The sequence below is a fragment of the Anastrepha ludens genome, chromosome 2 (genome assembly GCF_028408465.1).
Source record: "Anastrepha ludens isolate Willacy chromosome 2, idAnaLude1.1, whole genome shotgun sequence".
NCBI lineage: Eukaryota > Metazoa > Arthropoda > Insecta > Diptera > Tephritidae > Anastrepha > Anastrepha ludens.
The window spans coordinates 73,922,996-73,946,933 of NC_071498.1; the positions used below are offsets into that span (position 1 = coordinate 73,922,996).

Below are 23,938 nucleotides of genomic sequence, written 5' to 3' on the forward strand. Positions count from 1 at the left end.
CAGCGTGAGCGTCTTATAGGGTATACGCACAACAGGGGTATAGTTGCGTATTTTCTTCATATAACGAATGCACGAAATTTTTATGTATGGATAAAGTGTTCAAACTGTCAGGGGGAAATTATCAAAAATCAACGAGAATTTTTAGTCACAGTTTTGATGAATATTTGTCGAGTTTTTATAAATCTTATGCAAAGTTTGCAACTTGGATTAATATGGTACAGGGTGGCAGATGAAAGCCGCTACCAAAAAAAAATTGAATAACTTTTTTTCTTTTTAAGTTATCTGTTCCATTTTTGTTTTAATTTGCAGATTGATCTTTAAAATTTATTAAAATGGATAACTGGGACACGCAAACAAGAATTTGGATAGTCCGCCGCTATCACGCACTGGAGTCCGTAGTTTTGGTACAGAGAGAGTACAGGCGGATGTTTGGCGGCGATCCCCCGAGCAGATGGACCATAATGAGACTGGTGAATAATTTTGCTGAGCAAGGAACAGTCGCAAGAAGGCCTTATCATCGAAACCCACCAGTTCGGACGGAGGAAACGATCGCTGCTGTAGCTGCAGCTATACAAAGCAATCCAAGGGTTTCAACAAGAAGCTTATCTGCTCAACTTGGTGTCAGCCGACAGTCTTTGCAAACAATAATGCACAAAGATTTAGACTTATTTCCCTACAAAATTCAAATGGTTAACAAACTGAATGCAGCAGACTTGCCGATTCACTTGGAATTTTGCCAGAAGATCCTGCAAATGGTGGAAGAAGACCAAAACATGTTTAACTGCCTTTTCATGTCTGATGAGGCCCATTTCGATTTAAACGGCAATGTGAACAAACAAAATTGTCGAATATGGAGTACTTCTAACACACAGATACTCCACGAGACGGAATTGCATCCTCTTCGCGTGACAGTGTGGTGTGCGGTTTCTTCACGCTGTATTGTCGGACCTTATTTTTTTGAAGAAAATGGTCACACCGTTACGGTTACTGGAGACCGTTCTTTGAAAATGCTGAAAGAATTTTTCTATCCAGAACTACGCCGAAAGAGAATTCCTTTCAACTCTGTGTGGTTTCAACAAGATGGGGCAACGTCTCACATAGCCCAGACTGTTATGACAGAGTTGCGACGAAAATTTCTCAATAAACTGATTTCAAGAAACTCCGAATTTCGTTGGCCCCCCAGGTCGCCTGACCTTACTGCACCTGACTTTTTCTTGTGGGGTTTATGTAAACAAGAAGTTTATAAAACAAAGCCAACAAATTTGGATGAACTAAAACAATCCATTCGGGCAACAATTGCGGCTATTCCTGTCACAACTCTCAAAGCAGCAATGAACAACTTTTTACTAAGATGCCGCACTTGTGTCAACGAGCATGGGTGGCATTTAAATTCAATTATTTTTAAAACTAGTTAAGCTACATTTAATAAAATTTAATGACCTTCAACTTGAAAAAAAAATAAATGAATTCCATACACTAAAAAAAAAGTTATTTGAGTTTCTTAATGTAGCAAAATTCATCAGCCACCCTGTATTTGTTATAGGACGAACTATGTTTTTATTAAACAATAATGGAAAATTAAAAATATTAATACATATTAGGGCGGGTCCCCCAATTTGGGTCGAACGAAAAATCCCACTTTTACCCATTTAGAGTGCTCTAATCGAGTCCAAATGTATGACCGACCCCCACTAACTTTGGACGACCGATCCACCCATGCCAGTGGCACACCCCTGGAACTCCACTGGGGGGTTCCCCATACAATAATTTCAAAATATCACCATTTTTGGCCTTTACATGAGAAAAGAAACTAAAAAGTTCGACCCAAATTGGGGGGCATCAGAATTCGGTTTAGAGGTAAAGTTTCTTATTTTGATCCCTAAAATATGACTTTCACAGAGCAATGGGTGATTTTTTTGCCTCCCCACAAATCGACCCGGCCTAATACATATGTATGCTTTAATAATTTTGCAACGGTTTATATTTATATGTAGCGGAGCTCTTAACCGTAATTACTAACTATGTATGTAGTTGCTACGCGACAAATACACATCCTGTCGAAAGGTTTTAGAATATGTGGGAGTGGCGTCATACGTCAATCATATTTTACAATTGTGAAATAGACAGGTGCAGTATAAAAACATACAAGCAATGGTGCGCGTAAAGGTCAAAATAAAGATGTTCATCCGTGACCCGTCGCCCAATGGGTTGGGGTGACTACCATTCGGATGTGCCCGGCTTCGAATCTCCGCATATGAAACATCAAATAATACACATTTTTCTAACAGCGGTTGCCCCTCGGCTGGAAATGGCAAACCTCCGAGTGTATTTCTGCCATGGAAAGGCTCCTTATAATAAAGCACCTGCTGTTCGGAGTCGACTTAAAACTGTAGGTCTCTCCAATTATGGAACAACAAAAAGAGACACACTACAAATAGGAGGAGGAGCTCGGCAAAACACCACCCAATAAAGGGTGTAAGCACCAATTATATATATTTGTATATATCACTCAAAATATTTTTTTTTTATTTAGTAAAAAAGTTATTCAAAAAATGTGGATATTTAATTTTGTGCGGCCTTGTATAAGTAGTCTACTTTTTTCAATTTGCATTTAGTTGACTTGACGCCACCTTGCAACTCCAAGCTAAATCAAGGTTTTACCTACTTTGCTCTTCCAAATAAGCGAAGCTGAATCTAATCTTTTACTATCTCCAGGCGGATTAGCAACGGCGGAGATATTTAAATATATTGTGCATATTCTAAGAAGAAAAAGTAATAGTAAGAGATTTGATAACTCCATAATTTTCAAATATTACTGCTGTGTACCGAAGTTGCTTTAACTAAACGGCACTTGGCCTGAATTTGTAAAATATGTTTTGGTGTTTTACTCTTAAACTCTCATTTGTGTGTATGTATATTATATAAACAAAAAACATTAAACTATTTCTTAAAAATATGTACTAACGTTTTCCTAACAAAGCTGCATATTTTAATAAAATAAATATTATTCTAATCTCGTTATGCTCCAAAATGTTGCTTTAATACATAAGATTAACAAACCGATTTTTTATACCGTGTATGTGTATAATTTTAGGTTCGGGAATACCTGAAATGAAAACAATTCTTCGTGGCGTTGCGCTGAAAGAGTATCTCACATTTAAGACATTGGTAGCCAAGGTTGTTGGTTTAACGGCAACTTTGGGCAGTGGTATGCCATTAGGAAAGGAAGTAAGTATCAAAATTGTCGCAACTGCAGAGACCAAACAGTGTTTGAGTATCGTCAACTATGTATGTACTCGTATGTGGTTGGCAGCATACAACACTTGCTCATACGATGCATAAAATATAAATGTTCATATGCGTATACCAAAAAAAATATCCCCATAAAATCATCTTATGTTTCACTTATGTTTTTTTCCCCCATCCTCTTTTTTATCGCCTGCTTTATTCTTTCGCGATCGCTGGTCGCTCGTAGGGTCCTTTCTGTCACATAGCAAGTATTGTAGCACAATTATTAAGTAAACTCGTCACATCATTCCAAGGTATATATGAGAATGAGTCTCGCAATTCAGAAATGTTGGCCGCTGCGTGTGCAGTCGGCGTGGGTTCGTGTTTTGCGGCGCCAGTCGGTGGTGAGTAAATTGCGGCAATTCACAAAGTTCTTGCAGATATTGAAACTTTTTGTATATTTTTTTTTTTTTTTGGTTCATTCTTTATTTTAGGCGTACTCTTCAGCATTGAGGTAACCACCACATACTTTGCTGTGCGTAATTATTGGCGCGGCTTCTTTGCGGCTGTCTGCGGTGCAACGGTTTTTCGTCTACTGGCCGTTTGGTTCCACAATGCAGATACTGTGCGTGCGATATTTCTTACAAATTTTACCACCGAATTTCCTTTCGATCCGCAAGAGTTGTTTGTATTTGCGTTGATGGGGTGAGTATTGTTAGTGATATATGTAATATGAAATTCAAATAACTACAATGGAATAATAATAAATAACAAAACGTACGACAATAACATAAGTTTCAGTCGAGGGTATAATAAATAAAAATATAATATTAATAAAAAAATAATATATAAAAATTATATTTTTAAAATTAAATTAAAAATTATATTTAATAAATAAAAATATAATATAATAAAAACTAATAATATATAACAATTATATTTTTATTTAATAAATATAAAATTTAATACAATAAATAAAAATACTTTTTTTTGCTTTTTTTAACCCTTTATTATTGTTTCTATTTCAAATTAAAATATTTACAATTTTTCTTTCTTTTTGGGTTTCAACAATATATAAAGGGTGGTTAAGTTTCAAGGGCTGGTGTTGATAATGAATAAAATACAAGTATTTTAGGAAATTATTGTCATTTCTCTTTATTATGATAATATTGGTATGGCACAATTACGCATAGAACAAAATATTGGTCAAATGGCCGCCACAGCCTCGGCGGCACACCTCCATTCGATGGTCCAAATTTTCGATGTCGCTGAGGCATAATTTAGGTTCTATGCCGTTAATGTGCCGAATTATCTCATCCTTTAGCTCTTGAATTGTTGCTGGCTTATCGACGTACACCTTTTCTTTCAAATAACCCCAAATAAAGAAGTCCAACAGTGTCAAATCACATTATCCAATTGACATCGCCGCGGCGTGAGATTATTCGGCCATCAAATTTTTCGCCCAAAAGAGCCATTGTTTCGTTATCTGTGTGACAAGTGGCAACGTCCTATTGAAACCACATATCGTCCATATCCATATCTTCCAATTCGGGCCATAAAAAGTTCGTTATCATCTCACGATAGCGAACACTATTCACAGTAACTGCCTAACCCACCTCATTTTGGAAAAAATACGGCCCAATGATGCCGCCGGCCCATAAACCACACCAAACAGTCACTCTTTGTATGCATTGGTTTTTCGGCAATCACTCTTGGATTATCATTCGCCCAAATGCGGTAATTCTGCTTATTGACGAATCCACTGAGGTGAAAATGTGCCTCATCACGGAAGATGAAGTGCGCGATATGCATTTTGATTTGAACGCCCGTTTTCATAATAAGCCTGAATAACTTTAACGCGTTGCTCGATTGTGTATCTTACCATATGATTTGCAACAAAAGTTTAATTTTTTTCCAATTTAAAAGTTTTTCAAAAAAAACATGGCAAATATGTAAAGAAGCAACATGTTTTCAAATTAGGGAGCCGATTTTTCAAGAGGGAGTGAGAAAACTGTTTACTTACCTAACCTTCTATAATTAAATCATGACAATGAGCTATAACTTTATAAATAAAATAATGAATTTTAAAAAAAAGTAAGAAAATTTGTCATATCTGGTCAAAATATTGAGATGCTGTTATTTTGGCAAACAGTTTATCTTATGCCATATTATATTTTTTTAAATATTCATTTAAAATATTTTAATATTGACCCTTGAAGTTTTTACTCAAATCGATTTTTAAATATTTTATTTTAGTTGTCTTAATAATCTAACATTCTCAAATTCTTATCTCTTAGCGTTGTCTCCGGCATTGGTGGAGCTGCCTATGTTTGGGTACATCGCCGCTATGTGCTCTTCATGCGTTCCAACAAGAAGATGAATAAATTCTTACAAAAGAAGTAAGTATTTGCTGAAGGTTTTTTAATATTGCCTTATAGAAACAGTAGGTATGTACATATATTGTTTTACTACACCTCCCCCATCTTATTACACTTTATAGTCGATTTCTATATCCGGGCTTTCTGGCGCTGCTTGTGTCTACACTCTCATTTCCACTGGGTACCGGTCAGTTTATCGCTGGTGAATTAAGCACACACGAACAGGTCACGCAGTTGTTTAGTAATTTCACATGGTCACGCGACGATCTCACCGTAGAACAGGCGGCCATTGTTACGCATTGGGTCACTAGTTACACTAACATTTTCATCAATCTCTCTATTTACATTGTGTTCACGGTAAGTGGTTCGAATGGGCAAGCATTTAACAAACTCTTAAACAAGTGTCTGTACCTTCTTATATATTTATATGTAGTTCTTCATCTCGATCGTTGCCTCTACCATACCAGTGCCATCGGGTATATTCATACCCGTCTTCAAAATCGGCGCTAGCTTGGGTCGACTCATTGGTGAGAGTATGCATTTGTGGTTTCCGAACGGCGTGCGCTACGGCGGTCGCCTATCACCCATCATACCCGGCGGTTACGCAGTTGTTGGTGCTGCGGCATTTTCCGGCGCCGTGACGCATACCGTTTCAGTAGCGGTAATCATCTTCGAGATGACCGGCCAGATAACGCACGTTGTACCGGTGATGATCGCAGTGTTAATAGCGAACGCCATTGCAGCCCTTCTTCAACCATCCATGTACGACAGTATTATACTGATAAAGAAACTGCCGTATCTGCCCGACTTGCTGCCATCCAGTTCAGCGATGTACAGCATCTATGTTGAGGATTTTATGGTAAGAGATGTGAAATACATCTGGCATGGCATTTCGTATCAAAAACTCAAGGAGGTGCTGAAGACGAATAAAACGCTTCGATCTCTACCGCTGGTCGATAGTCACGAGAATATGATACTGCTCGGCTCCGTACAACGTTACGAATTGATCAAAATGATTGAAAAGCATATCGGACGTGAGAAGCGTATGGAGGTGGCACAAAAATGGCAAAAAGAGGCAGAAGAACGGTAGGTAAATTCGAGTAGTGCACAATAGTCTGGTAGTGTGTGAGGGCGGTGAAAGCATAGTCTTAGTATTTATTAGATACAAATATACTGAAAGCAATACTTTTTTATCCCACTTGTTTTGTCACCTAATCTCTAGTGCGCGCGAAGAAGAAAAGAAGAAACAAGAAGCCGAGTTAAAAATGCGTCGACCATCGCGTTTCGAAGTTCTTCCCGCTCCTGATATACTGAGTCTACGGCAAATTGCGAACGATGAAATGTTACCGGCCAAACAACGCCAAGAATCCCTGAACAACAATTTAGCACCACGCAAATCCATTTTGAAAAAGACAAATTCATTTAATCTAAAAACATTCGGACCGACCTCGCCGCATAGCCCTAACATTACTCCATACACCACCATAACGGGCACAGAACATCGAATTCGTTCTGCCTTCGAGGCGATTTTTCGTAAATCAAATACACTACAAGATGTCCACCCGGATCCAGATGCTAGCAGCATATCGCCGGCTGTGAGCGCCAATGAGATGCCACATGTACAACGTGTGCCTAGCATCTCGAAGAAGGTTCAATTGGTAATTCAGATTAAGATTATTTTTCTTTATTTGTGCTAATATTTATTTGTGCTCACCAATTGCGCCATCAGTATGGCATGTCTTTCTGTTTTTAATGCTCTGTACTTAATTTCCGTGTTTTTGTATCATGTTATTGTTGTTGTTAAGTTTTGACATTCTATTCCCTCTGTGTTTTGTATAACGTGAAATTTTATTTTTGGATTGCTTTGGTGCAAATTATGGACATTTACTAATTTGCTTGCGTTTATTTCTTCTCAAGCAAGCACAAAATACTGCGAAGTCCACGGACCCAGATTGTAAGGTAAAATGGAACTTCGTTAATCGCTACTAATCATGTAAAGCAATTATTTCCGATCTGAAGCATATAATCTCAATTTCTACCAAAAAATCAAATTCGCGGTTTTTGTTTTCAAATAATAGTTCAATATTAGTATTACTCAAATCGGATAGTAATGAGTCTCTTTAGAACTTTAGATGCATGCTAGTCGTAGGCGACAATAAGCATTTGACGCAGTTTCGTAATATAGAGATAACAGTCCAAATGCATCTCAGGAAACTTTAACCCAAACAGTGTTCCCATCCTTTCGAGCAATCAACGAAGTTCATATTTCGTTCTCCAAAACTATAGCGTATGGGTCAATGGCACTCAATTCTTTAAAATCTTCGCATGCGTTCTTGTTGCTTAGAACAATTTCAAAGTCTTGATAATTTAAGAATGTGAATTGCAGAGATGGTATAAGAGAGTATTCCAAACTTATTAACCACATCTATAGCGCGACATATTTTAAGCCGGGTTTTCATTATGTCGTTTTTTATGACAGAGTGCCATTCTTTTGAAAACACCTGTTAATATTAATATGGGTAATTTCGATTTGAAACCAAGATAAAATGCTGAAATGAAAAAACTTAGCAATTCGTTTCAAATCATATCTTCAAAAAAGTTCAGAATGAAATTACACATTGCGCAAACTGTTTCGAAAAGTATTTTAAGTAAAAACAGCGTTGTCATTTGGCAGATTTGTTTTATATATTACAAATATTTAATTAAATTTTCAAATTTGTCGTTCGGTTTTGCGAATAGCTAAAAGCTATGTGAATAAAAATAACTTAAATTAAAACAAATATGCCAGACAAATATAATATTATTTATAAACTTATAGAAGGGCATTTACGTGCAAAAAGTGCGCTACGGCAGAAAGTTAAGCTGGTTGCACAATTATTACTACATATACTATATTATATCACATGATTCAATTGTAAAAGGTTGTATAAAGTTTGAAAACTGATTTCGGTTGCTAATTATTCCATTCCATTGATACAATTTTAGAAAAGGAAAACAGGGCATACGTTTATCCCCTCTTTGAAAAGGTAGTAAAAATTGAGAAAAATGCCAAAGTAAATCATGGAATAATTTTATGCCATTTTAAGAAAGCTACTTAATTATTTATATTTTTAACTTCACCATTCTTGTGGATTTCTCTCATACATATACCTATGTTATATTGTTACGAATTCATTAAATTTGTATCTAAATAAAATGTCTCACAATAATTTCTCTGAGTTCGATGACTGGATTGTTAAATAAAACTCGCAAGTTAATGACACTTAATCGCTTTCCCATTCGTTAACACGTTCACATGCTTAACATAAGGCGGAATGGGTTCGTGTGCACTTGAGCGATAGGCCAACAGGAAAATTTCGATGTGTTTGTCCCAATTTCGTTGGCACTTTCCAACTATCTTTTCTCCGAGCCACCCAGTTCTGCAAAAGCACCTCAGAAATGGTTTTCACCTCATGCTTTGGTAGAGCGTATACTTCTAGCCACTTACTGATACATATTGCTTGCCGGAGTCACTTGTTGCCGACGAGCTTGCCAGGAAGGGGTCGACAAAACCGGTTTCAGCTGTGCCCTTCTCAGACATCGGTGTAGCTTTGTCCGTTGTTAAAGGGAAACTACACAATTTCTTTCTAAAAAAGCGCAAGACAGGTGGAGGTCTGTCTCATCGTGTGCTATTTCGAAAACACTATGGCCCCAATGCGATAGAAACTGAACGTGTAAGGTGATGGGAATCCCCCGCCATTCAATTTCCAAACCCATTGCGGTGTTTAATGGTCACTGGGTGATTGGTACTCATGCGGAGAAGCTTGGAATTCCGCACAACCCCTATTGCAGAAGCTGTAGGGATCCTACAGAGAAGGAGACTGTTCAACACTTTCTCTGCAAGTGCCCTTTGGGGATGATTTGAAGAAATTATCCAGCCTAGGTCCCTTTTCTCTCCTCCACTATATGAACAGGACAGGATGGCTGTAGAAGGTTTTTTCTTCCCTTGCACACGTCCACATTATGGTATCAAAAAAGCACGTAAATGCTACTTCAAGTGTGCCTGTGGCACTCTTGCCATTTTACCTACCTACCTACCCACTTGTTGGAAACAGACCGCAATATCCATGGCCACTTCCTCAAATGGTTTCTAGGCCCCACCATAAAATCCTTGAATGCTGAGCCACTCTAGTGTTAATAGCACTTCCGTTCCGGTTGATGCAAACGTTTTGCTAGACAACCCTTTCTGGTCTTTGCAACTTTAAAGCCATTAACCCATTTCCCCGCTGAACAGCTAAAAACAGTGAAAACACACGTTAATTATGTTAAAACGCTGTTCGGCGAGATTGCTTTCATTTCAAATTTAATTATAAGCAACACTTGAAAATCAGAAGCGAAAGCTGCGTAGTCTCCTTTGAAAAAATGGTGAATCCGAGTGGTTTTGCTGTAATCTTCTACAACTTCTCTCCTTTGGACCTTTCGCTGCCATACGTTGCGCGTGTTAGTCATAACACGAATGAAGTTCTGTATTTAGGGACTATAGTCAAATTACGAGAATTTTTCGTCTTCGCTTTCCCATATGGGATGCAGAACCGCATCAATAATTTTAAGGCTATTCCACTGCACCCAATATGTCTTAGTCGCAGGACTTTCTACTTAATGTATTTGGTTCCCACTCATCATCAGGTTACAACTGCATTAATGTGATATCCCTTCAGATCACTCGACTTTCGAACTATTGTTCCCCTTTTCGATTATCGATGTCGAAATCATAATTTTGCAGCCGTTCAAACCCCCGTGCAATTTGTCCTTCTGGATTCTTGAACACCGGAGTAACCATCTCAATGTTGCATGGTCTGTTCTTAACTGAAATCGTTGACCATACAGGTATTTGTGGAAATGTTTTAAGCACTCAACTACAGCTAACAGTTCTCGTCTAGCCATGCAATAATTCGTCTCCGTCTATAGTATATGTGTTAGCGTCTGTATCCAGAACGAACTTTTCTCCTGCGACTGGATACGCTTTTAAAAGCGCAGTACAAAGAAGCTCTTTCAGCTGCGGACCGCTTCCCCTTGTTCTTTGTGCCTCACAAAAGCGCAATTCCACTTGGTGAGATTGTCAAGTCTCCGGGCAACATTTGGGAATCGTGGAACAAAACGACGGTAATATATACGCAATCTTCGGAAACTTTGCATATCAAGCTCACTTCTTCGTCATGGTCAATCTTTTACTGCCTCTATTTTCTCTTCGTCTGTGTTGACGCCTTCGGCCGTCACTTTATGCCCCAGATACGTGACTTCGGTTTCAATCGTAGTCCCACGGAGGCAATGTCATCCAGATAGATCAAACATGTTTTTCAGTGGAGTCCCGTTTGCACATGTTCCATCAGGTGTTCAAAGGTTGCTGGTACGTTGCATAATCCAAAAAGCATTACAGAAAACTGCCACAATCCATCTCCTATGGTGAAACCTGTCTTCTCACAATCGCAATCCTCAATTTCTCCACACCAGTACCCACGTTTTAAATCCAGAAAACAAGGATATTCATGGCAACGGGTAGCTGTCCTTTTTCGTTACAGCACAACCGGTAAGCTTCACGGGATTATTGATGGTTCAATAACTCCACTTTGCTGCATATCTTGTCTTAGCTGATTTGCTTATTCGTGCTTTCCTGGAGCAACTAGACGTGAGACTTGACGAATTGGTATTGAATCTCCACTGTCTATCCGATGTGTTACGATAGCAGTTCTTCCAAACTTTCCACAATTACCGTCGAATATGTAGCCGTATTTCTCCAGCAATCTCTTAGCTTTCATCCTCTCTAGCCCTTTTACTTCATGCAATCAAATCCTTTTGAAGTCGGGGTTTTTTCTGCTTCCTCGAATTCTTCATTTTCCTGTTGTGGTCCATTTGTGGTTAGCTACGTGGTATACTGCAATTATGTGCAATATGTCCAGTCTTACCGCAGTTGTAACACTTTATACTCAGAAAGGTACCCTCTTCAACTTCAACCTGATGCAGTTTGTGCATTGGCTTGCTCAAGAGAGCTGCTATTTCCAAAATCATTGTAAAATACACTGTCTAAGTAAACGTCCCATTCGGTGTTGAGTATGCTACCCGCTTCGTGTCTGGATCTCATACACCTCTTATGAATGCTTGTTTTACATCTTTTCCACAAAATCTGCATACGCCAAATGCGCTGAATGCTCGTGCTTGCAACTCTGATTTGTTTCCAGAAGTAAACTAAGCCCGCTCTTCCGATTCCGTCTTAAGATGCTGAATCTTAAGTTCATTTAGCTTTGCCATTCTCACGATCCTGTTCTATAGGACTTTATTCAACAATCACACTTCTTTTTTTTGTCCAAATAAAATTTCTCACAATACTTGCTTTATTGATTATTGATTATTCATTTTATTGCTTTACTTTTCGTTTACGCGCTCATACGCTCATTAGACTTCTTACATAACCTTTAATTATTGCTTCATTACTGCATCAAACTTAATAAGGAGAAGCTATTCTCATGGAAGGACTTTATGCAGTTATTGGAATAGACGGACTTTTTACAATTATTGAATGATTGATTTGACGTACTAAATCAAAATTATAACATTTTCAAAAAACAATATGGTCTGATCTCGATTAACAAGGCAGCCAGCCGGTCATAATAACTAAAACCACACTATCTCATTCTAAAGGATGGTTAAGTTTCAAGGGCCGGTGTTGATTTTGAATAAAATACAATTTTTTTAGAATATTATTGCCATTTCTCTTTATTATGTTAATATTGGTGTGGCTCAATTACGTATGGAACAAAAAATCGGTGAAATGACCGTCACAGCCTCGGCGGCACACCTCCATCCAATGGTCCTGAGGTATAATTGAGGTTCTATGCCGTTAATGTGCCGAATTATCTCATCCTTTAGCTCTTGAATTGTTCCTGGCTTATCGACGGACACCTTTTCTTTCAAATAACGCCAAATAAAGAAGTTAAACGGTGTATAATCACATGATCTTGGTGGCCAATTGACATCGCCATCAAATTTTTCGCGCAAAAGAGCCATTGTTTCGTTATCGTATTCCAATTCGGGCCATAAAAAGTTCGTTATCATCTCACGATAGCGAACACTATTCACAGTAACTGCCTGACCGACCTCATTTTGGAAAAAATACGGCCCAATGATGCCGCCGGCCCATAAACCGGACCAAACAGTCACTCTTTGTGGGTGCATTGGTTTTTCGGCAATCACTCTTGTGATTGGTAAGGGACTACGTACGTAGCATAATGTTTGAAACAGTCACCGATTACGTAGTCCCTTACAGCAGCTCCTAGAGAGCACACAATTGAGCAAAACTCATCCCGTAGAGAACAACTGCGCTCTTTTAGTCACATATTTACACAATACATCGGTTTGTGTGCATATGTGTTGGTTGTATCTACACAATGTTGCCATTAATATTTTTGCTTACACACTTTTTCACACCTCCGCGTTATCAAAATTTGCCATTGTTTAAAAGACCAAAGCCAAAAACCAACAAATGCAATAGTTCATTTATCTGTAATTAACATTATTCAACATTGTTTTTAAGTTATTTCAACAAAAATTTAAAAATGTTTCAAAGTTTATTTTGTAAATAATTTCGAAATATACTGCTTGGAATCACTGTGTGGTGAGAGAGTAATCAGCTGACACGGTCCTTTTTTCAAAAATCCTGCGATAAAATCTACGATACTACGATACGGTAGGAAGTAATTTTTCATTTACATGGGGTTCTCATTAGTTTGATCGTAACAGCTGACAGGGGGCGTTTACGTCGGTGACTGTTTCCAGCATTACTCCAGCAGCATTCTTCGTATATGTATGGGGAATGTATATGCTGCTACAACAACAACAACAGTGATAACGCTGTCTATATTTAGCACGCATTTTTTCATACACTTTAGTTCATGCTAAAAGCGATAAATTTTGAAAATGTCTAACCATAAACCATCACGAATATTATTATTTTATTATCTACTTAGGTCAGAATTGGAAATTCTGTTTGCTATAGTTTGAGTAGAATATATTTGTTTAACTTTGCAAATATTTTGTTTACAAGCCATCACCTCCGAATTCACCGGATAGCACACAGAACAATAGATTAGTAAGTATAATATGAAATCAACATAATTAAACTGATATTTTACGCTTTTTTTTTTGTATTAAAAAAGTCTCAAATTGCGCCAAATTCTCCAGGACCATCAAAGAAACAAAACTCACTTAATAATATAGTAAGTACGAAAACGAAAAAAAATGAGGAATTGATGCAATGGGGCTGAAGAGGTGTTTGTGCTTAAAACTTGTTGTAAGATGATGAAATCGTAGAAGGAGAATGTGTTTAAAAAAGGGGTATTCACTACCGCTAGCAGATGTGCTGGCAAAGAATTAGCTCTTTAAGAAACCAAAATACATGAATGCCAAATATGATGCTACTTTTGCTCCTTTTCTTTAAAACAAACTTGAAATACAAAATAGCTTTGATATGCTATTAAAATAAAAAATCGTAAAACATCGTACACCCTTTCGGCCCCAGGCTCTTTGAATAAATACACACATATGTTTACGGTGACAATAAATTTGTACTCATGACAACCTTCCTTAAAATCTTGAATAAGAACAAGCGCCCACGAAGCTTAAGTTCATCACCAGTCAACGCCAAAGTTAAAACAAAATTAGCTAACACAAGATGGGATGACACCATTCTGCCACCACCACCGAAAAAAGGAATACTTCGGAAGTCACATTCGACCACAGAGTGTTCTAATACCAAAGCAAGTGCGATCAAATGGAATACTTTCACGGATAGTACGAATTCGGATGAATCAAAAGTAAAAACAAAACAAAAAACATATTGTATAACAATGTTTATCCAGCCCTGAATTACTAGCTAAGAAGCTAAGTTGTAGAGTTGATTGGTGCTACTCGCTTTACATATTTATAGCATATGTATACACTGTATGCATGTATCTACGTACATGTAGATATAATAGTTCTTATTATTATTACTTATTACTAGATACACAATTTACCCATTTCACCGGAATGTTACGCTAAAATAATTTTCGTTTTTTGGGCCGAACTAGGCATTTTTCAGATTTGGTACAGCAAGTTGGCATGCATCTAGCATCACCAACGTTAGATAATACTAGTTTACTGCTAAAAAGCTCCAAGAACAAAATTATAAAATTCCTATGTAAAATGGGTACTGTTATGTAGTTTTCGAGATACACCAAATAACGGTTTTGAATTAAAAGAAAAACGTAGGAAATAAAATTTTCTAATTACTGAAGAGTCCCTTAACCAATAAAAAGAAGTGATATATTTCAAGATATACCATACACAAAGTTAAAACAACAGTTTTTTTCTTGCAAATATATAAAAACCAAATCTCAAAATACCAGTTAAATTGTTATAATACGTTAACATATAAGTAGATGATCTACTTTTTCGCGCTTAACTCAAAATCCGTAATTAAAAAGCGCGATTTCCCATACAAAAGTTCTCTCCCAAAATCTGAGAAATAATCCTAGATAATTGCGATACTTTTCGACATACAACCCTGTGTTTTCTGAGTTACCGATAATTATTATTACGAATGTGAGGAGAAATATTATATCAAAATAAAAACTAAATGAAATGGATGTCGGCATAGAAAAGAGGTCTGTAAACGTAATTCTAATAAAATGTTTGTTGAATATTATTAATTAGGAACTCATTTTACAGAAAAAAAGTGTGTCCATAAACGTTTTGTTCTCTTATTACTTATTATAAAATGTAATATAGAATATCCCATGTGCATTGCTGCTATAATTTTATTCCTTCCCCTTGTATTTTCTTCATATCGTTAATAATATGTAATTAAAGAAACCAAAAACACCGAAATATTCCACCAAAATAATTTCTATGAAGCTGATTGTCAATTTTGCAGGTAATCTGCCATATGTGAACGGGTAGATTAATTTGGTGGATTTATAGGTGTTTAATGCATATGTGAACGTATTATTAGAAATATATAAGAAAACGATTTTCGAAAATTCTTTTTCTACGCGATTCTTGAAACTAACGTACCTATCCATAACAAAATTAAGGTATAAATGAAAAATAACCTCAAATAAATAACCAAATAGCTTCGCATTGACGATAGTTAAGTAAAGTTTAACAAATATTCCACACACAATCGGTTTTTGTGATACCATTACTTGATTCTCACAGTAGCAAATTACTTAGGGTAATAAATGCACGCAATAGCATATTTACAAACAAATTTCAAGAACAGCAAGAATGCTCGTATCAAACTTGAACAACTTTGATTAATTTTTGTTAGGAGCGTTGTCTTATTAGTTCTATCAGATTTTAGAAGCTCAAACACAATTGCAAGATTGAAAAATGTTGGCCTAACATCGTTGTGGAAGACGTAAAATTCAATATAATCAGCTTTGCTGTAAAAAATCTGTAATGTTTTAAAATGCCATATCATAAAATTTTGCATACTGGAATTTATGCGTGAATTCTGGCTTCATAGGTATATATCTGTTACACAGGATTTACTCTGTAAATTAAAGTGTCACGGAGGACTCTAATATTTTTATTTTAGAATAACAATAATTGCAATCAATGAAATTCATGTGGTATGTACATTCTGTCAAAAAATTATCGGGAATTGTCCAATAAAACGCAAATTAATGGTTTAATCATCAAAATTTATTTTGTCGCCATCAAAACAGGCTCCATTCGAAGCAATACACATATACCAGCTATTAGTCTAGTCACCGAAGTACCTTTTAAATACGTTTGAAGAGATCTTCTTCAGGTCCTTCAGCGAATTCTCCTTAATGGCCTCTTTCGGCAATTTAAGTTTTGGGAAAAGGAAAAAGCCACAGGGGCTAAATCCTTGGAATACGGTGGTTTTTCGATGATATTTGTCGAGGTTTTCTTTCCACAAATTGGGCCGTTTCCTATGCACATTCTCTCTCAAACGTCGCATAACTTCCAAATAATATTCTTTATTTACCGTAGAACCATTTGGAACAAATTCCGAGATTCCGAGTGCACAACTCCATGATAATCAAAGAAAACGAGGTTTTCTGAGTTTCGGCTCATGTGAATAGCGCCATTCAGCCGCCTGTTGACCGGTTTGCATGCTCATATACCCACGTCTCAGCATCTGTTATGATGCGCTGGATAAACGTTGGGTCCGAATTCACTTGCTCAAGCATGTCTTAGCCACCTTCTTCCGATGAATTAAAAAAAAAAAAAATTCAACTCTCTTGGAACGAGCCGAGCATCCACACGTCACATGTTCAATTGGTGGTGTAAAACGTTGCGAATTGATTAGTGAGACATGCTAAGGCCACGAGCTACCTCCCTCTAACTTAAATGATGGTTTTCCAGCAGCATTTCCTTTACTTTGTCGACGTTTTCATTCGTTGAAGACGTTGATGGGTGACCAGATCGTGGCAAATCTTCCACGACTTCCCGGCCCGTATTTTTGATAAAGCACATTCGCCGTAGGCTTTCTACAATATTTTCAATGATTCGGTACACGAAATCCCGTGCAAAACAGAAAACTTAAGAAAAATTCTTTGTTCGATACTTTTATCCATAGTAAAAGTCGCAGAGCACACCTGCGGTTGACTGATATAATTAAATGCCAAAAACAAGCTAATTGACAGATCACGCTCAAACTCAGCGACACTATAGAGGATAGTTGTGCCAACATTCCAGCAAAAAAAAATTTAACATATGCGTAACGGTGAGCGTAAGAATGAGCGATTCCCGATATTTTTTTACAGAATGTAATAAATATAATCGCCTTTCTTGGCATAGATAATAAGCAGCGAAATTCTTTCATTATGTGTGAAAGCGCGCCCAGGAACTCGTTAAAATACTTGGCAGTATTGTCAATCCCTGATGAACAGCGTTTTAATTATTGTTTTTAAATAAATTCAATTGCTTAAGTACAATATTTTATGTGTTTATTTAATTTTTTTCGTGTTCATTACTTTATTATTATTGTATTACTTTTGTGTTTCAATCTTCAAATAATTTCATTTAAATATCAATTTTTGATTTTTTTCTTATTTATGCGTTTTATACTGTTTGTATGTAGGTGTATACGGATGATATTTTTTTTTTGTTTTTGGTGGGTGAGGTAGGATTCATGCATGTGCGAATATGCAACGACCGTCGTCTACTGCGTCGTGTGATGTGGCCACTAAAACGATCCCTCCTCTTCTTCTGGGAAGGCACCCTTCCCGGGACTGCTTTCTATATTCCATAATGGACCAGTTCTATTCAGCCACGTCTGGGTCCGCCATATATGTAGCCAGCCTTCATGCTATAGGTTCGTCTTCTTGTGTCTCTATATGTGCGGCTTCGTTTTGTTGCACTGTGTCGAGGTCAATCTTTTTTTTCGAAGTACGTTCTCGATGTACATATTTCTTTGTCGCGTTCCAGCTGTCCTCGCGTTCTCCAGCATAGCGGAATGTAACCCATGTTAAGACAACTTTGGATAATAATTTTAATAAACCGTGGGACAATATCCCGTGATTGTTGAGGTTCAGCAGGATAGATACTGTCTAGTCCTGGCTTTTTAAAAGGACCTAAAGTGTTAATAGCCCAATCAATCTTTGCGTTTGTAACTATTAACTTCCTAGGTCGAATTGCCTTTCATTATTAGTGGAGTCATTTTGTTTCACTGGCTTGTTTCCCAGGAAGTGTGTGTCTAGAAGAAGGCCTTATGATTCCTCACTTGACGTAGTCCATGTATTTCCTTGGACCTGTAAATAGCGTAGGTTACATAGAGTCTTTGAAAGATTTTTTTTATTAAATCTGGCCGCTTTTGAAGTTTCTTCAATTTTTTTGCAATAATTTTGTCAAGATTCACGCTGCGTAGTTCTGGCTGCCTTTTTATATATATCTTTTCGATTCCTCTTTATAGGCTTGTCAATCCTCTGACTCTCTCGTGGCCTTGGCCAGGTTAGAAAACGTTCTATGAGATTCTCGCAGCGAGGTTAGTTGCTTAGTCTACCAAGGTGGTTTTAATTTTCCTCTGAGGCGAACAACTAGACAACTAGCTATTGATTGATTTACTTACCTGATTAACCAATTTATCCAGCTCCCCACATATAGCGGGGCCTTTTCCATTTATTAGGAGACCCTATCACCAATTTACTATCAAAAGAACACAAGGTGTACAACAAATGTTTCTTAAATATGCTCTAAGATCTTACAGTTCCCGCTTCTTATTAATTAGTTCAAAGTCGCTTAAGTGCAGAAAGTCGATTCTATCTCTATCATTTGTGTTTAATTTAATTCAAGGTGACATTGGTGGTGAGTTTCTTTTGCAACGCATTAATTTTTTTTTTTCAGGCGAAAACTTAACAAAGCTCTTAGCTTTTTTATATCAAGACAATCAAAAAAAAATTACGAGTCCAATGCACCTATTCCTCGGACTCTGCACGAATTTAATGAGATCTCGAATATTATATAGTTAGATTTTACAATAACTAAAAATAAATTTTCTTTTTTCAAGTTGTATTTTCGTCTTATTTGTTATTATATTAATATATTGTTTATATTAACACTAAGTCAATAGTCAGTAAGAACCTTTTTGTTTTTTGACTATTAACGGGACCACAATAGGCGCCACCTCATTATTCTCTCCATCGTGGCATCTCGCCACCTATGCTTGTCGGAATCTTAAACGATATAAGTGTACTCGTAGTATATCTGGTGGCAAAATGAGGTTCAAAATTTAAAAAGGATTAACAATTTCTGTGGACGGCTTCTCCTATCGGCGCATGCTTAATGGCTATTTTCCATATTTATATATTATCATATATTTATTCTTATTTATATATTTCTTGTTCTTATTTAATGAGAGAACATATTTCCTTCTATACATACATATGGTTTCAGCAAGACGACGCTGCGCCGCACAAGGCCAGAGGTACCATGACAATAATACGTGATTTCTTCCCTAACAAACTGATAAGCCGTTCCAGTGACATATCCTCGCCACCCAGGTCGTCGATCTTACCCCTATGGGCTTTTTCTCTGGGGGTACCTCAAAAGTAAAGTCTATAAAACAAACTCAGCGGCCATCTCAGCTATGAAAGAAAATATCGTTCGCGAGGTTAACAACATCCCAACATTTTGAAAATAAAATCCGCTCTTGCCGTTTATTCAAATAAACTTTTATCATTAGTACTTCTTTTTTAATTTAGGTTTTAATTTCTAATTCTGCCACCGGACACTCTGTATATATTGAGGTTAAGATCATTTTAAGAGTAAACGAAAATATCACAGTGCATTACTCTGGCATTAGTTTTATTACTTTTTTATTCTCCCTGTTCTTTTTTCTTTTGAGCTATCTTTGTAGGTTTGCGTTATTGTTAACTGTTATATTTTATGGTATTGTGTGTTTTAGTAATTTTCTAATTGTAAAAGTTTCATCATGTGTGTTTTTCGTGTTTTTATTTATTTTTTAATAATATTTTAAACTTTGCAACTCCTTATTCCACTTGGACCTTACTAATTTCGTTCATGCTTCAAATCTTATGCTTCGGAGTAAATACTTATAATTTATAAACCTTTGTTTTACGAGTTTTCTTGTAGATATACATATGTACATACTTCTGGACACGAATAACTAAAGTACTTTTTCTTTCTTTTCTATACGCCACACATCCTTCGTTTCCTACACTCCTACCATAATTGTATACTCACAACAACGTAAATATATAAATGAACATTTGTATATAAAACCAGACAATGAGTATGAAAAAAACGAAATCGGTAACTTTGGTAGGTGTTCTGTACATGTAGGTATATGTAAATATAATACTATATATATGGTATAATAGTAGCAATAAATACAAAAACAAGAAAAATTAGTTAAAAGCCGTGAAACGATAAAAAGGCAAAATACTTACGCCATACCTTTGCAACTTTTTAAAGTTTTTATTTTAGTATGAAATCGGAAATTTACGAAAACATTTACTTATCCCATATTCAACTTCGTATTTCCTTTAGCCGCGTGAACGCGTGATCGATATGTCACCGGAAGATCAGAAGAAATGGGAAATGGAAGAAATGTCCCAATCGATCGATTTAGAGCAGGCCAATGTAAATATTGATCCATCCCCATTTCAACTGGTTGAGCGGACTTCAATACTCAAAGTGCATTCACTCTTCTCAATGGTGGGCATAAATCATGCCTATGTGACGAAAATTGGACGGCTTGTGGGTGTTGTGGGACTGAAAGAGGTAAGTTGAACCTCGATTTAATGTCGATAGTCACAGAACCCAATGATTATTTTATTTATTATTAGTATTAACAATTCTTTGTACAATGTATGGAATATCCCATTAATTCTTTTATTTCTCATGAATATTAAAAAATTTTTGTTCAAATTCCATATATTTTGTCTCGTTTTTTGTTCACAATTGACAATATCAGACCAATATAAAACATTGATTTTGTGCTTTATTGCTTTGTGTACACCTAGTTCCAAGGACGTCAATATTTCTTAGCTCATATTTTTGTACTTCTCCTGCGTATTCAATCCTATCCGCTAAATACACTGGAGCATTTTTTTTTTAATTTTGTGAACTGAGTTTAGTTCAAATCTTTATTTTATATTAAGCCACTTTTAAGTCTGTAACTTTAACTTAATTTCATTCAATATATGTCGCATGCCATTATTTTGCAACTTTTGTAATGTTCCCATTTGTGTTTGGTTGCAGTACATATACATATGTGATTGTGGAACAATATTCGAAGTGTGGTTTAATTACAGTACCTGACCATTGAATTATGTATGAAATTTTGAATTATTATTACTGTCATTACCAACATCTTGCCATTTACTTTCGTTCCTTGGTACCTATCTTCTAAGTAGCCCTCTTGAAAACATTCAAATGCTGTTTCAAAATTTGTTCCTTAAAAAAACCAGCAAAAAACCACCATGGTTTAATACTAGGTTAAAAAATAAATAAATAATTGGCGCGTACACTTCTGTTAGGTGTTTGGCCGAGCTCCTCCTCCTATTTGTGGTGTGCGTCTTGATGTTGTTCCACAAATGGAGGGACCTACAGTTTCAAGCCGACTCCGAACGGCAGATATTTTTATGAGGAGCTTTTTCATGGCAGAAATACACTCGGAGGTTTGCCATTGCCTGCCGAGGGGCGACCGCTATTAGAAAAATGTTTTTATTAATTTTGCTTTCACCGAGATTCGAACCAACGACCTCTCTGTGAATTCCGAATGGTAATCACGCACCAACCCATTCGGCTACGGCGGCTAGGTTAGTGAACTTAAAAAGCAGAAAAAACAAAGCTTTTAAAAAGTCTAAAGCCAGTAATTCAAATAAGTTGAGGAAGGAGGGAGGGAGTTCAACTCCTTTCACAATTTTTTGTTCACGCAATATATGATTTCTATTGAAACGAGACTAAAATCCAATCCGTCGAGTTTCAGGCATTACATTAAAACCAAAAGAAAAACTTCGGGCTTTCCTGCCAGTTTAAAATAAGATGGAAACGTTTCTGATAATACCCAAAGTACATGTGACTTTTTTGCTTAATTTTTTCAGAAAGTGTATGATAGATATAACATTACGTTATTTCATACCCTGCCAGCTTCACCTTTGGCGATTTCTAAACTTAAGCCCAGCGCTAGGTCAGATAGTGAGGGATTCTCACCACATCTTTTTGAAACTTGCGCCGATTTACTAGCTCGGCCTTTTTATTGATATTCAATATGTGTTGAAACAGTGGAACTTTTATCGATTCATAGAAACTTTGCTGGATTGAACCAGTCTATATATCAGGTGACCTGAATGACGTCTGTAACTATAGGCCTATTGTCAAGCAGAGCACTATTGCTAAGTTATTCGATCAAATAACACAAATGAAGTTATTTGATCATATAAATCAGGTTATATCACATTGTCAACATGGATTTTCCCCCGGCAGGTCTACCTGCTCCTATTTTGTTTTAGCTACAAATCAAGTCATAAGAGCGTTTAAAAACTGTTCCCAATTAGACGTAATTTATACAGAGTTTTCGAAAGCCTTTGACAAGGGTGACCACTCAATATATTTGTACAGGGCCTGCCATCTACCGTTACGGATTTGAACTAGGTATTATTTGAAGAATGGTAACACTTAGCTGTCTTCTGATTTGACAGAAAATTAGTTTTATTCTTCCGCTGAACGAAAATGGTTGTGTATACGCTCAAAAAACGCTGGGAAATACTGCGACATTACTTTGAAAATCATGGTAATGTTGCAGAATGTGTACGAAAATTACGTACGGCAATGGGAAGAAGAAAAGCACCGAATGAAGCGTATGTGCGTTACTTTGCGAAAAAAGTAAGAGAAACTGGGTTGCTTATTGACAAACCAACGCGTGACGCCGTTGGAATATTATCTTTGGGGTGCCGTCAAAGACCAGTGTTATGCCAACAAACCAGCAACAATTGATGCACTGAAGACCAACATAAGCGATGTCATAGCTGAAATACAGCCGCATACAATCGAAAATGTGTTGAAAAATTGGACCGATCGTATGGGATGGTGCATGGCTAGCCGAGGCAGCCATATGAATGAAGTTGTGTTCCATCATTAACCGGAAGGATTGTACTTCAAAATAAAAAAACAGTTTGGAAAAATATTGAGTAGTTTCTTTTTTATAGCATTTTTAATTCCGTAAAGTTATATGGCGGACCCTCTATAAGTTGGAGCACAATGGTATTGGAGTAAACCTCTTAAAGTTCTTCGCCAGTTTCGTAAAAGGTAGAAGACTATTAGTGAAAATTGGACGCATTGTGTCTTAAGTCATAGTCAATGCATGATCTGGTAAACCACAAGGAACTCATTGCGGGCCATTACTGTTTACAATTTTGTTAAATGACTTACCTAAACATTTCAAGTTTGCAAACTGTTTAACGGACGATATAAAACTCCTCAGAGGTACATAACTTAAAAAATATCCAAAACTCGTTGTCTTTCAAAAGTCGTGCTCATCAATGTGAATAAATGTTTTATTTTACACATTAAATAACTGTATCCTAAGTAGGAAGTGGGAAATCAAAGATCTTTTTTTTGATACCATTATTTTTGATACCAAACTTTCATTCACTAAACATATTGATTATGTGATATCTAAAGCATTTGCAATGGTTGGTTTCATCAGAAGAAATTCCACTGATTTTAAAGACCCTCAAACGTTGAAATCTCTCTTAGTACATTCTCGTATTGAGTACTGTTCGCTAATATGGAACCCATACTATGAGGTTCATTCGAGGAAA

At 36.6% G+C, this 23,938-nt stretch overlaps 1 protein-coding gene across 8 annotated transcripts in view; it reads left to right on the plus strand.

Annotated features, from left to right (window-relative positions):
- The window catches only part of LOC128871847 (chloride channel protein 2), a 158,969-nt gene that overhangs the window by 128,976 nt on the left and 6,055 nt on the right, over positions 1-23,938 (plus strand). For 4 of the 8 annotated variants that reach the window (XM_054113957.1, XM_054113953.1, XM_054113951.1 and 1 more), the window contains 13 exons: positions 3,095-3,228; positions 3,476-3,632; positions 3,723-3,933; positions 5,526-5,627; positions 5,729-5,963; positions 6,040-6,692; positions 6,829-7,264; positions 7,524-7,565; positions 13,684-13,728; positions 13,796-13,855; positions 14,240-14,452; positions 20,397-20,432; positions 20,661-20,894. In XM_054113957.1, coding sequence (XP_053969932.1) covers positions 3,095-3,228; positions 3,476-3,632; positions 3,723-3,933; positions 5,526-5,627; positions 5,729-5,963; positions 6,040-6,692; positions 6,829-7,264; positions 7,524-7,565; positions 13,684-13,728; positions 13,796-13,855; positions 14,240-14,452; positions 20,397-20,432; positions 20,661-20,894 — 2,558 coding nt within the window. The remainder of the gene's footprint in view (positions 1-3,094; positions 3,229-3,475; positions 3,633-3,722; positions 3,934-5,525; positions 5,628-5,728; positions 5,964-6,039; positions 6,693-6,828; positions 7,265-7,523; positions 7,566-13,683; positions 13,729-13,795; positions 13,856-14,239; positions 14,453-20,396; positions 20,433-20,660; positions 20,895-23,938) is intronic. The other 4 variants (XM_054113956.1, XM_054113958.1, XM_054113955.1 and 1 more) reach the window with 2 other exon arrangements.